Source organism: Hetaerina americana, unplaced genomic scaffold (assembly GCF_022747635.1).
Source record: "Hetaerina americana unplaced genomic scaffold, ioHetAmer1.1.p SCAF_11, whole genome shotgun sequence".
NCBI classification, from domain to species: Eukaryota; Metazoa; Arthropoda; class Insecta; order Odonata; family Calopterygidae; genus Hetaerina; species Hetaerina americana.
In genome coordinates this window covers 27,700,405-27,715,694 of record NW_027286181.1, presented here as the reverse complement: position 1 = coordinate 27,715,694, position 15,290 = coordinate 27,700,405, and the positions used below count along the sequence as shown (strand labels likewise).

Sequence of the window (15,290 nt, the reverse complement as noted above, 5' to 3'; positions counted from 1 at the left end):
AAGAAAGTATAACAAAAAAGGAAAAACAGCCTTCGAGCAGACAGTAAAAAAAAAGCGTAATAATGGCGGCCGTTTACTTAAACGCGAACACGGCACTTCACTCGTGCAACGACCCAATTCGCCGCAGGATTTTCAATAAAGCGAGTGCTCAAACCCGAGAAAAACCAATATGGGTCCCATTAAACCGGAAAGAGGGGCGAATTGGAGTTTTTGAGGGGTGGGGTGGAGTGGGCGTAAAAATGAGGCAATAAAAACAAAGGGCCACCCGGACGACTAAGTGTGAAACGTGATTGGCGCGGGTCTTTAAGTGCATTTGCAAAATCCCCCATTTCCTTCCCTCACCGACCGAACGGTCCCGGTCTCGTGTTTTTCTCCTCCCTCCCCCCCTTCCTCCCCAACACTTTTCCCACTGACCTTTCACTCCCACACTCAACCCCCGCCTGCCGACCCCCACCCCCGCCCGGCCAAAAAAAAAGAAAACAACCCCAAACCCTCCCCCCACCCCGCCGAACCCTCTCCTCCGAGACCTCCACGCACTTCACCATTACACCCATCAACACACAAAGTCGCTCTCGTCTCTAGGACCCTACCACCCGTGTGTAGGTAATTTTTTTTACGGCTTGTTTGCCGCTGGGAAGTCTTATCACGGCGCGGACAACTTTTCAACTTCATCCTCGATCACGTTTTCCACGCGAAAACTGAACGAAATCTCTGCGAGGTCTGATCAAGGAGTTGGAGGGCACCTGTCAAGACGATGGCGCGCTCTCTGATTACTTTTGGGTGATGGCCACTTAAGGCGACTCCTCGGTCTCAGGGTCACTTATTCCATATTTTCCAAAATAAAATTCAACGTGACATCTCTGAAGTACGAGATGAGACGTACGTTTTATCGACTGTCGGGATGATTTATTAGAATGAATAAAGACTTCCTGGGCTCTAAATTTTCCACATGCCTTCCTTAAATTTGGCGCTCTCGCATGTTCCCTTACGGACCAATCTCTCTACCAATACCAAGGAAAACGTAAACTTGAAAAGGTAAAATATATTCTAGATCTGAAGACAATCCTATCATAAAATAACTCAAGACTGATCATATTAATGCAATAACACATACATTATTCGCAGTTGGCTTTCCGGATTTTGCATTTTGAAGTTTTGAACTCATGAAATATTTTCCCGCCAAATGAAAATAGCGACCATCTTTCGAAAATGCTAGTTTTCGCACTGAACAGAAAGTGAAATTTTTTAAGTGAAATAAGGCAAAATTTACTTTTTTATCATATAATACTTGACGATTTGGAAATAAAATATATCACAGTTAATATTGATACTTATAAATTTCTGAATCATTCCATATTAAATGTAATATACCAAGTCTACACCCTCACGTATCACATATCACGACGATCATACTATAAATTAGTATCCATCGCGATCAAACCATACTCGGCAGTGGAATACCATGTCTACATGCTAGGACGTAATATATCCATAACTAATATATCACTTTACTTTCAATTTTAGAAAGTGAACAAAAATAGTTTGAAAATTCACGAGGGTAGATCAGAGCCACTATAGGGGTTCAAGAAAGGGAAGGAAAACCCTTACGCCACATCAAAGACGATAATTTGAATTGAAGATAACGTAACATATAGCCAGGACGCATTTGTTTGGTTCCAGCTTTAAAGTAGGTGTTCGACGGAGTAGATTAAATGAAGACAATGAAATTATTTCGTTAAATTGGATCCGACGGAAGGATAAATGAATAAGACGCCTAAAGGAAAGCGAACCAGGGAGATAGTAACAGAACAGACGCTAACATATAGTTTTAGAATACCGCCAAAGATTTTTAACTTATTATCCAAGTTAATGGTTAAAGAGTATTTGGAACATTTGAAGGTAGGAATGGGTATATTAGGCAAGAAACTAATGAAGTTGGTTAGATTTGTATATTTATTGGGCTGCAAACAAAAAACAGGGAAGTTTATCATTTTTTAAATGGATTGTAAACAACAAGGACGATCACGAAAACCCTAGCACCAATTGTAGAGTAATATCTTTGCCTTTGTCAGTAGCAGTAGTTTTTATGTGAGGCGATCGACAGCTCAGGTCATTTTGCGCCAATAGGGATGGACAGGAAAGGATGAAGGGTGGAGGGAAACCCAGCATCGGCATTAGCATGCTCTGAACGAAAGTCAACAAGGGGTCCGCAGCTTGACGTCCCATCCGACGGACGGCGTACTCATTCAAAGTGCCCTCCACGAAGCACCTCAAGTAGAGATCGGGACACATCTGAAAAATACCTGTCAACGCCGGGATTCGAACCCGGTCCCTCAGGGTGTGAAGCCAGTGTGTTAGCCACCGCACCATCTCGATCCCCCTTTAGTCAATCAGTTCACCAATAAAGTCGCAGTAATTCTAGATCGAATTGAAGTACCGATGTGACTAGCCTCAAACGCAGACCGGTTATCAATTCGAAGATTGATTTGATCTGCTATGGTAGAGCCCACCTAATTCCGAACCCTATACGGTGGGAACTTCAAACAGCAGGCTTAGGGAGAGCTCCTTTCCCTGTTCCGCTTTCAGAAAGATCAGGTATCCGAAAAATCGCACCGCTGCGGTGAAGCCAATGGCTCGGATAAGGTTCTGTGCAAAGGATACGAGTATAGTTCAAAATTTCTTCGGAATACGCATAACAATATTTAAGGTGCCACTCAAAAACACAATTGATTTGAAGGGAGTTCATGGGCCGCAAAAATTTTGTTTGGGTAGGCTTGAAATTTCACTGCGATTTGAGAGGCTGGCTATCCGCCAAAAGACCTCGTCGTCAAATTCGTCACAACGTCATTTCGGGGGCTTCCCACATCTGCGAACTTTACGAGGCAGTGATTGAATACCGAACAATGCTTCCGAAAAACACAATGAGCATTACATTTTTTTACTAACAGATAGCCAAAATTCTTGCCACGCTAAATTTGTTCACCATCAAATGGACAGAAATAGAATACGCCAAACACGTATCCCATATTTCCGCTCAGGACTGTATGCATTTCTTTTTATTTTATTATGAATTATCCATATGCTAACACATTAGGGTATATACTTAGTTTGCAGTCCGTGACCAAATGGTCAGCAGTGACTAAATGAACATACCATCAAACGCTTTATTTTTGAACCGATCATAAGTCCCACGTGATGATTCGATCGTTCATTTTTTATTATCGTTATGATTTTCGAGTCATGTTAAAAAGGGTTGTGCATTGATATTCCAAAGCAATTTCGCGGATGTATGCTTCTCTGTTAAGACTCCAAGTTCGTTTTAACTAATGGCACTTAATTTGACAAATTCATTATTCCTAGTAGGTAATCCAAAATTCCAATTGTACACGAAGCGCTGATTTCCTTAAAAACGATGGAAAACTCAAAATAGTTCAATCAATTGGAGTGGGTAAAAATTGAAACGATTCTAAGAAATCAAACATAACGATCGTCTTTTCGTAGTCGTTTTAACATGTAAAACAACGAAACATCTATTAGCTGAAAAAAGTATTATCTTCACAAGGCTTTCTGACCCATTAGCAAACTGTCCAATGCCTCGCCAAACAAAATAATCCACACACAGCGCTCTCCGCTAGTACATGCGAATACATTCACATTTATTGGCCTGGTGCGAATGCGAAGCAGATGTAAAATTTCGGAATTGATATTGAGTAACGACATATCTCTTGGCATTCCGCCCTTCCCTTACGCAGGTAAAACCTGGCATGGCAAACAGATGACACACATGTGGCAAACATACCGCTGATGGCACGTTAAAGGGCAAGAGGCAAGACAAAATATTACGCAATCGCATCAGTTTTGCCAAGAAGCATACTCATCATCATTATCCGTATTTCAATCCTAAGACTGGTTTACTGCAGTCGATCCTTCTCTATTCAGCCTTTATTCCCTCACCCCCTGACAGCTTCTCTGTTTTACATCCCTCTTAAGTTGTCTCCTATGTACTATATGTACGAGGGTAGGCTGAAAACTAATGCACAAATGCTTGTAGACCACAAACAAAATGACCTTCAGAAGCACTCCTAGTGGCATGTGGAAGTAACATTCCCCCTCAACACGCATGCGCAGGTTTGAGGTCGTTACATTCATCCAGTGTATTTTGAGAAGCGGAAGTATGGATGCGTGTTCTAGTGCTAATTCAACGCGAGTTTAACAGTGTGCTGTTATCGAATTTTTGGCTTCAACTCATCGTCCGAGGTGTAATGATTACCCTTGAGGTGTCTCTTGAGCTGAGGAAAAAAATAAAAATCAAGACGCAAGATCGGGGCAAATAAGGAGGGTTTTGTTCGTTATCGTCTGTGAGACGGCGTGGTACCCATGGTGCACAGATTTTACGGTATCCCAATTGGTCAATAATGAAGCCGACACGTTCCCTGGATATTCCATTATGGTTTGCGATATGCTTTTGAGTGATTCACCGGTCATTTGGAATCAAATCATTGACGAGTTTGCGATGTTCACCGTCTGTGGCAGCGATCGGACTTCCGCTGCGTGTTTCATAAAAAATTATGACTTTTCCAGGCTCGCAACCACGAAATTTTACTACCCATCGACTTAAAGTAGACATATCGACATCATCGTCACCATTAACAGCCTTTAAACGAACATGAATCTCAGTAGGAGTCACTTTTTCAGCAGTTAAAAATTCGAGTTTTCAGCCTACCCTCGTAATATGTATCTTGGTCTTCCTCGTGGGATCTTCTCTTGAATTTTCCCTTCTATTATGTTTCCAACTAATCCATTGTCCCACAAGGTGTGTCCAATCCATCTAGTTCTCCTTTGCCGTGCCGTTTGCTTTGTTCTCCATATAGCCCTTTTCCTCTCCTTCAACTTCCTCGTTCCTCACGTTGTCTGTTTATTTGATCTTCACCATTCTCCTCCAGAATCATTTTTCAAAGGCCTATATTCCTCGCTCTTCCTCTTTTCCAATTACTAATACCCACATCCGTAGAGCAGTGTTCCATACGAACGTTTTGATGAATTGCTTTCTTGTTTTTCAACCTCAGATTCTTTGAATATACAGTAGTAGTAGTAGTAGTTTCCTCCTCTTCACGAACGCCTTCTTAGTTTTAGCTATTTTTCGCTTGACTTTGGTCGAACTTCTTCCGCTAAAATTCCCATTGCAGCGAAAATATATCAAAGTACGGTATTTTCCTTGCGATGACATTTAACAATATGTGTGAAATCAAGAGTAATTCGCATTTGAAGCTTTTTTGTGGCGCAGACAAACCTAATAACGTTGCACTTAATACGGTAATACCCTTCAATGCTGGAAATACGGGACATAGTAAATCTAGCAGTCACGCAACGGCGTGCATCATTTATCAGTTATTAAATTGTGACGAGTGCTCGATTCGTACGGAAAATTCAACACAATATTGAGCGAAATTTATGACGTATTCATATCAATCATCTATTACATTCTAAAATACAATACTGATAGAAAAATATAGCCAACCAAACATGAGAGGGTGGGCTCGGCCTATCCTGGGCTAGACCTAGCTGGTTGGTTACGTTACTGATGCTGAAATAAAGGTCTTTCTCTTCTGTCCTTCGAACCTATTAAGGATTAGCTTTGCTGTCGAACTATTAGTGAAGTGTAAACCTCACTTAATGAAATGGCTATCAAGGCTATCTGACAATATTTCTCGAGCATGAATGACTACTCTACAGCGGTTAACTGTGTTTTATCTGTGTGTGTGCGCGCTTACGTTTATTTATTGGGACCAATTATTCCGTCATATTTCTGCTTGCAATTCGGGTCTTTTATTGGGCACCGACTACGATCAGTGACTTCACCTTCACTTGCTTCTATCCACTGTTTCACATTACCCAAGTACCCAGTGACGCTAAATGAGAGGAGGGTAGGCTGGGGGGAGGGAGGATGTGACAGACGAGGAGAAGCAATCCGACGCCGGGGTCACAGACTCTTGACATGCTCTCTCAACGGAGAAAAAGCAAGGAGGTCATCATGGTGGGCCACCCTACCTCCATCCCCGATTCTACAGGTGTCATATTTCAAACAAAAATGAAAGAGACATGCTAAAGTGACTTAGAGATTTTAAATGAAAATAGATTGCAACGTCTGAGAAATGAGATTTTCACAACTCAATCGATTCGTATTTCTAGCAAACAATAACTACCATTACCACTCGAAACGTTTATTATATTTTGAAGAAGGTTCTTGCTAAAGTCAGGGCTTAGTGTAAAGGAGCGTTTCAAGAGTTTAGTTTATACACAGACCTGTACTCGGCCCCAAGGCTAAATTATTTTGTACCATTGGGCAATAGTTAAGAACAAACAATGTATATCTAACTGGTCAGCATGAAGTAGATTTTTATAGGCATGCAGTTAAAATTTTACAAGAGAATCAGTTTATCAGTATAATGAGTAGAGATGATACGTATATTCCCGCCCAATAAAAAAAAATCATCACGAGCTAAATTGATACCACGATCTACAATTATCATAGATATTCCAATTGCGTGGCCGATACAAATTTACAATACCGTCGACCAACTAAGTAATGCTATAGTAAAAATGTTAGTCTGCCGTTTCAGGGAAATTTTGAATTTCAGGGCAAAATTTTACGCCGCTACATTCCTTAATCTGGCACAACCTGACACCCCACACTACATTAAACTGTTACATTCCCACTTTCATTTCGTCTAACATGCCTATCCTATCCCTACCCCACCTTCGTTTGCTTAACGTTCTCCCCTCTATGACCGTCTTCAACATCACATTGTCAATCAAAATTCTCTGCTTCCATCTTTCCTGTCTCCTTTGGATTTCTCCCACGAATCCCTTCTCCTCCCTCACGATACCAAGTACTTTCTCGCTTGTGTTTATTTTCTGTCTATTTCACCTTTTATTTCCTTCTCCAAATTCACACATCAAAAGCCTCCTAACTACGCCTATTATTTTGCTTCCGCGCCGTACAAAACCAAATGCTGATTCAGTATTAATAAAATCTAGATACGATGAATTTTTATTTCTCCAATAACCCTCTCTCTTCCATTACTATACACAGTACTTCCTCGTCTTGTTTTCCACTTAGCTTGAGTTCCGGACAAAGTTCATCAGGAGTAGAAAATAAAAGGAAACGTTGACCAGAAAAAAAACCGAGGGGTGTGTAGAAATACGAACACTTGCCTTGTCAGGAGGTAGTCCTGGTGGTACCCACGAGTACCCTTGGTTCATGGACCGCTCCCTGGATGGCGTCCTCTGCCTGCGGCCGCCTGCCCCTGACCCCCCGCCCTCGCCCCCATCTTCCTTGCGGAGCCCCAGCCTCTCCCGAACGTTCACCCATTCTTCGTGGTAGACGTCGTGGGCTTCCCTCGGACACTTGCAGCTCGCACAGGTTTTCCTGCGGGAGGACGAAGAATGAGAATGCTGTCAATTAGGAGGTCCTTTCTCATCGACTGAAATCGATTCCGCCCCAGATTCGGGACTGCAAGGGTCGAGGTCCACAAATACCCCCACATAACGAGCAACAGTTCATCATGAAGACATGATCACGAGAATGAATGAAATATAAATACATGCATAGAAATAAATACGTATACATACAGTACATATAAATAAATATCGAAGGAATTATTTATTTGGCCATCACAAAATGGCTACGTGAATCAACCCGACGTCGAGAATTTCATTACGATGCATCGAAGAGCATGTGATCGAATAATAACATACATAAACCATAAAATATAGCTGCTCTATTGCTAAAAACATAAATACACAATAGGTTAGAGGAATATCCAAAAATATATTCAGTCGGTTACACTTTTATTGGCAAAGAAAATTAGAGATAATATTCATCGAATATAGAAGAACATACGTATATTTCCTTTCACGTTTATTTGGAGTCGTGCATTGGATGGTCCTTACACAAGGGAAAATGCTTAGGGAAATCTAGGGAACAGAAATCGGTCCATGGCTTAGACATGAGTGTTTTTACATCAGCTGGCTGGAACCCAAAGGAATAAGACTGCTCCTTATCTATGCCTCGTCACCAGGATAAATATTATGCGTAGACTGGACAGTTAACATTTTTTCACTGAAATATGACTCCTTACAAAATTTCGGCATTTATAATCGCCAAAAATTGTTAATCACTGAATAATGATTACTGTATTTGATAGGCATTATAGCACATGATTACATGAACCAGGTACCCAATTACAACTGCATCCCTAAAGTACATAAAATTAGAATTCCACCATTGAATAATTCATAAAAGAACCACAAACTATAAAATTTAAAACATTGAGAGCATTTTTAAATTTGTTGACAGTTAACTGTACAATTGCAAATGTAACCTAAATGTTCTATCGTTAAAATAACATGAGTTGAATGAATGCTTAGAAAAAGGATAACATGGCGACAGCACGTACCAGTTTGGATTTAAAAGACATGATAAATTATTGTTCTAAAGGCAGAATTAACGTGAGCACTAAAGTCATCTCTCCGCAAATCCCATACGTAATGCCTCATGAATTCACTGATGTGCAATGTGTCTGGCATTCACACCAACTATTTTTTTTTAAACTTGATTAACGCACTATTTTAAGGGTTATGTGAAACCTTTAAACTACATGAACAGGACGTGTTGAGGAAGACGAAGGAAAAGAATTATATCGAGATATATTTATAAAATGTCTATCATGTGTCGAGGTAAGTTTCAATTTTATAAATGTAAAAATTATTAGAAAATAATGGGATAGGTAATATTTCCCGGATGTTTGAAACTCCAAAAGCAAAAGATCCTTGCGAACGAAAACCCTCTGTTCCAACACACGCTCCATCACTAGTGGTTTTCTGAAAGACATAAAATCAACTCAATGAGAGCTTATGGGAGTATGATCCCATCAATTTCGATTGAAGAGTAAAGAGCATGGCAAGCAAGCAGTCCGAAACTGATCGTTAATTTTTGTTTCTGAACATCGTCAAGTCTTCCTCAAAGGCGAATGAGCGACCTTTCAAACACCCGTCACCTTAAATTTTGGCGCGGATTCGGAAAATAATTCGGTTAAAAATCCTCAAGGGTTGAAGGGAACACGTTTACAGCTCGTCGGAACACCATCCAGAACCAGCGATAAAACTGAGCGTTAGTGCTAGCCAAGAATGGATTTACTACCTCCGGAAATCAGTACAGAGGAAACGCCCTTCCACCAAGGGCATATCCTAGAAAAAACGGCGCAGCTCTCTCTCTCGGAGCCAAACTACCCTTCCTTAACAATGATCTCCCAAAGAATACTTCCGGAACCAATGCATACCATCCGAAACTTATCGTCTGGGCCATGAAAGGCCATTTGCACTGAACAGAACATTCCAAAGCTAAATAAAAACAAGGTAAAGATTCCAAAAATGGCATACACGAAAGGCATTATTGTAAGACGATAGCTGATGAACACGAACTCTTTCAAATTTAATCGATAAATTTATGGCATTTTACCATTAATTTTAATAAACTGCGCATTTCATAACTTCATGGAACCAAGTAGAAGCGTGTCATTTCTTTATGCTAACTTATAATCTTCCCGTCGTAACGAATAGTCTAAATTCTTAATATAATTCTCAAACTGGAATCATTGCCACAATTGGAGAGCTTCTGCCGATTATAAAATTAACAAAAATATGATACTCAATGACATCATATTGTAACGCTTGATTAATTCATGGACGGAACAAATATCTGCTTGACGGGATGAGTAAATAGTGTGTACAGGTGTGAGTAATTAGCGTAAACCTTTAAGTCGATAAAAAGGTGATTATATACTATTACACTAATAGGATACCATTTAAGAAACGGTGATTAACTATCCAACTGAAAATCTGGGGACTATTCTCATGTCTATATGACAAAACGACCATCATTCCCTGTTGTTAAGGCAGTCACGAATATAAATTTATTTGAAAACTTATACGGCCATCGGAATTTTCCCGCCCCCATCCGAAACCAATTCCTTGTTCCCGACCTCTTGGCGCAATCCAACTGATGTACCATTTTCAGGGAAGCTGCCAAACACTTGCGAAATTGAAGGGAGTTTAATGAGGTAATTGCAGGTTATGTAAGAGCGTGTACAATAGCTTGAATAACTGGACTGAGACTACTCTCCCATTTCAACCTCCGCGTGGTTACGGAGTCCACGCAAATGATCCGGCATCTGCTTAAATAAACGGGCGGGATATTGTCATTCATAAAAAAATTACGTAGGCGGACGCCGTACGAGAAGACAAAACATTCTAGTACCCACGTTGATTTATCAATTATACGCAACAGGCCACGTTCCCTGTACCCCGAGGATACATCTAACAAGGGGAAATGGCGGACCCGTAATCTGATAATCACGGCGCTGGTGACGGTTCTCATTTGACAGAATTTTCCCCAATCCTGGGTCACCCTATTGCCGACGCCAGTCTTGCTGGAAAACACTTGGTTTTATTTCCACAATTAAAGAGAGCGGGACATGTAAACTGAGCACGAACTGTAGCCGATGGCAATTGTGTATACTTATCTACCTGATTAAGTTATAGCGGACGAATTATCCTATGTACGTAAACAGGGTCCAACTTCTATAGGTACGTGAACCTGAGAGATAAAGGTATACCGGATGAACGCATCAGCATTTGAGTACGACCCTGATAGAATAGGGCCATGACGGACTAATGGGATCGGATACTATGTAGTGTAAGACCTCGGAAGATACGTGAGCGATCATACACCCCCCGACTTCTATCAAATTCGATCATAATAGAAAGAAAACGAACCGAAGAGGAGAAAAACCAATTCGCTGGCTGGCATTGATGGATGAGGATGGTACCAATAGCACGTCGGGCCACCTATTCTTCGAGCAATGTGATTTCAACGGGAACAATTTACGGAGAGCGGTGGTGAAAATAAAAGCCACAAACGAAGGAACCAACCAGCAGTCCTCCGGAAGGATGAATTATCGAACATATCGTCACAATACGGGAGCGGTGGAGAACGTGCCCGACATAAAAATCGGTTCAATTAGGGGAAACAAATGATACGGCTGCCTTCCTGCCCTCTACCCATCGAAGGGGCTGGAGGCGAAAAATAGCCGTAAAGGGGTGAAGGTGTCAGACGGGGAAGGGACTTCACACGCCCGAGGCAAAGATAGGCGGGGAGGAGAATAAAACGGATGAGAGATGGTATCGTAAAAGTTACGTCACTTCCTCTTCTGTCCGGGGGAAGGGGGGTGCGGGGGGTGGGGGAGAGGGAGGGGACGAAGAGGAGGGATGGAGGGGAGCGGAAGGTGAAATAAGGACCTCTGCCGGAGTCAGATGGGAATCTGCGAAGAGGAGATAAACCGGAGATGTATCCTTAAGGAGAGGGTGGAGAAGGGGGAAGATGGGGTGGGAAAAAGAGCGTGGGGGTGGGAAAAAGAGCGTGGGGGTGGGGAAAGTACGGTTCCCGACGACCGAACACGACGACTTGCACTCAATCTAGACCACCCCCACCTTTTTCTCTTCCATCCCATTGACACAAATCGCACCCTTTTCCCTTCTCCTAACGAAGAGAAAAGGGTGCGATCCCTTTACGACCTCGGGAGAAGGACCCCCCCCAGACAAAATTCTCTTTCGTCACGTTCCTTTGTGTCACTTTCCGCCCCCAGATCTCAGACGACGAAATTCGGGCTGTGACACAAAAAATGAAGATATGAAGGGAAGGACGGAAAGGGACTAAGTACGAGATAGGTAGACAAGTGAGGAACGGCGATTGGTCAAACAAAAAAAAAACACTTGGCCGAAAGAATAAAAAAAATCACCATCGAATGGCTATTTTCGTTCTATCCATTTATTTATTTTGCATTAGTCTAAAACTTCCGACCTTTACATCGGACTAAGAACATTGATATAAAAATTTGGCAATTGCGTAAACCCAAGCCCTAGGTGGAGGAAAAACCACCTAGGCGGGAATCGAACTCTGCGATCTCTGGGTTGGCAGACGAGGACGCTACTCCGCCGCCACCGGGGCCAGCGAATCCCACTCAGTCCACCGTGGCGAAACTAATTTTCCAAAGGGTACATGCGATGGCTCAAAACGAATACCCAACAGGCGACGGAGGATTATAAAAAAGCATTCATGAAAATCTTGTACAAAATACTTACGATTCAAATACATCAGACCTGGAAACAAGAGGTTGTACACCTTTATTTCAATAAAAAATTATAGTAATGCAATTATTCATACGCATCGGGTACATGGACTTCCAGTGTAAATATCAAGCCAATGGTAAAGACCAAGTTTTGTAAAAACTGCTGTTTCCCGATTACTCGGAAAATTTACGTTCCGTTGAGTTGAGGTTGAGTTGAAAAGCAAAGAAAAACTTTGCTTACATTTCGTATTGAAAAATAATCCTCCCCAACCATCTCCTCGCAGTTGACTCAGCTTTTTGAGCCTCATTACATTTTTTTTACGACTTTCATTTTTTAAGAAAAATTTTCCTTGTTTAAAAATTAATCAATCATGCATAGAATAATTCATCAACTTTCGCAGGCGTACTCATCTGATGTTGCAGTGCCCCAGGAAGGCTCAACGGTCTTACATTATCATTGCCGTCGGTGTAAAATGCACTGACACACTGTTTTACTCATCCTATAGGGATGAGGATTGAAGGAAAATATCCAATTTAGCAGCCTCTCACTTCTTCCTCGACGCTGAAACGCTCAAATGCCCTTAGTTACGCACTAAAGAGGTGGGCGGGGAATGGGGGTTGAAGACTCGACTAAATTAAGCAATTCGCAACCCCCTTCTTTACGAGGCAATGCCGCATACCTTTAAAGTTCATACCATTCGTAATTGAGGGTGCGTGCACTCATGGGGCAGGTATAAAGAACCCTATAGACATTACGTTGAGGAGCTTCTCCCAAAATTGTTTCAAAATTAAGTTAACCCCGTGTTTTCTCCTGTAAAATTCCATCTAAGTAATGCCAACAACGACGGCATCACACTTTTTAGATAAGTTTTTCCTTATCGTCTCAGTTTTACGCCTCGTACAACAGCATATCTTTCTACTTATTCACAAGGATATTTTTAAAAGGTACCGATTAATTCATCCGCTAATAAGGATGAACATCTCCAAAAATCAACAAAAAGTCCTTCACCCGAGTCATTTTCCCACCAATAACTCAAACAACGCATTATCACTCACCATTAGGTCATATCTTACCAGAAATATTAAACAAAAGGGCGTTAAAACGCTTAATAAGGTATCCAACAAACATTCAGGTTATTAAGAATTAATAATAAGAGCAGATTGGTGCAAATAGGGATTGTTGAAAAGGGCTTTGCAAACTGATATCAAATTACGATAGGAATAACGGATACAAATGAATATGAGGAGCGGAATATTTAGATTCATCAGCTCAGGTTCCCACTCAAAGAAGAGAATTCATATGCATGTCCTGTCACGTAGGAATTTCCTCCTTTGATATCTCCTTGCGGTTCACAATACATCACCGAATAAATATGCCGAAGTCACGTATCCCGCAATCACTAACCGCAAGATGCACAAGCGTAAACAAAGCAACCAACAACGTGCACATTCCCTCGCCTTCATTTTTTTTACCTAATTATCAACTCGTACAGTTCTTGCTGGTTGAACACCTTGCAGTACAAATGCAGGACGCGTATACAAGCGTATCTCATTCCCGGCCATGGAACCAAAGATAGGTCAAGCCCGCTGACCAGGGGACAAGTGGGGTTTGGCACGGGGGTCAGGTTGGAGACGGAGGAGGACCCGCCTCCTCCGCCCCCGCCACCCCCTCCGCCCGTCCCGCCACCCCCGATGTGCGGGGACACTTTGGTCCTCTCCAGCATGGTTGACGTCGACGGCGTCCGATGGGCGGCTGTCCTCGACCGGGCAAGCCTTTGTCCGCTGCCCGCCGCCGAAGTCGAGTGTCTTCGGTGAAGGGAAGACGTGCCTGCGGGTGGAGGGTCATCCTGGAAAATGCAGCGCCCGGGATACGAGCCCAAAAAGGAGTGCGGAGGGGGTGACAGGGGTAGGGGAAATAGTATCGGATATGGGTGAGAGGGATGTGGAGAGAGAGGAGAGAGAGAGAGACCGTGTGTCAGGAAGCAGAAGTCGAAATCTCTCTCGAGAGCACAAAATCTCGAATTGTTTTCGCAAATCACCACCAACACAACAAGGAAGCAAAGAGCGATCATTGGCGGGGGAAAGCGAGGTCAAAGCAACAACACAAGCGAATCAACAATCTCAGGAGATACCACTACTGAGCCATTATTGAGTAATTCCGCATAAAACCATTCACTCTTGGAAATCGTCTCAATATTTTCGAAGGAAATCCAATATAGGCTGTCGCAATTTTTTTTGGAAAGTCGTTAAATAAGAATGGGTTAATCTCCTGCAAATATTCCAGTGCGAAGAATAAAGGTCTCCACTGAAAATATTTTGAGCCATTTGATATGAAAATACAAGGGCACCGACCACCCAAAAACGCAAAATATAATTTTGCCACTTCCATAGCAAAAATATAATCATCAAGGATGTTCCATGTACGCTAAAGATGTTAATATTTTCTATCATTTTTAATATTTCACCACTGAAATCGAAAATAACTTACATTCTCCAAAGGTTTCTAACTTCTTTTACGAGTTATGACAAATATAAAGATATAGGCTGACACAAATATTGTATGCATTGAATAATTTACGCGAGAAAACAAAAAAATGTAATCGAGTTTCACTTAATTTCTAGTTGGATATTTTCGAAAGCAGTCTTTTGAAATTCAGTCTGAGAGACTAAATTCTCAGTCTATAAATCCTATTCAAACCCGAGTGAAATACCAATTAAGCCTTCTGGTGCTGAAACTTATGTTGATGATAATGCAATAAAATACCAAAATAAGGCTGCAGCTCATAATGATTATTAACTCAAAACATGAAAAGAAACGAAAAATCACAAATGATTACAAAAAATAATTGGCGAGCTTAAATAAATGGGTCGCACTTTGCTTCCGTTTGATAGTTATATCGATCAAAGAAATAAAAACTTGGCTCATAAAATTTAAATTTAAAAAACTGAAAATTTTAGAATTTAAAAATATACTTCATTTATAAATTAAAAAAGTTGAAACAAAGTTTTTATTGCAATCATCCTGAAATTTCATGGCATTGAAACAGGATATTTTGAATTTTACGTTATCTCAATGTCGAGAAAGCGTACAGAGAACACCGA

The 15,290-nt window shown here is 41.5% G+C and overlaps 1 protein-coding gene across 4 annotated transcripts in view; it reads right to left on the bottom strand.

The window, feature by feature from the left end:
* Lmpt (four and a half LIM domains protein limpet) overlaps positions 1-15,290 on the bottom strand; it is a 946,158-nt gene that overhangs the window by 481,683 nt on the left and 449,185 nt on the right. For 3 of the 4 annotated variants that reach the window (XM_071599517.1, XM_071599518.1, XM_071599516.1), the window contains one exon: positions 7,216-7,429. In XM_071599517.1, the coding sequence (XP_071455618.1) occupies positions 7,216-7,429 (214 nt within the window). Of the gene's footprint in view, positions 1-7,215; positions 7,430-13,661; positions 14,036-15,290 lie in introns of all 4 variants that reach the window. The other variant, XM_071599519.1, reaches the window with a different exon arrangement.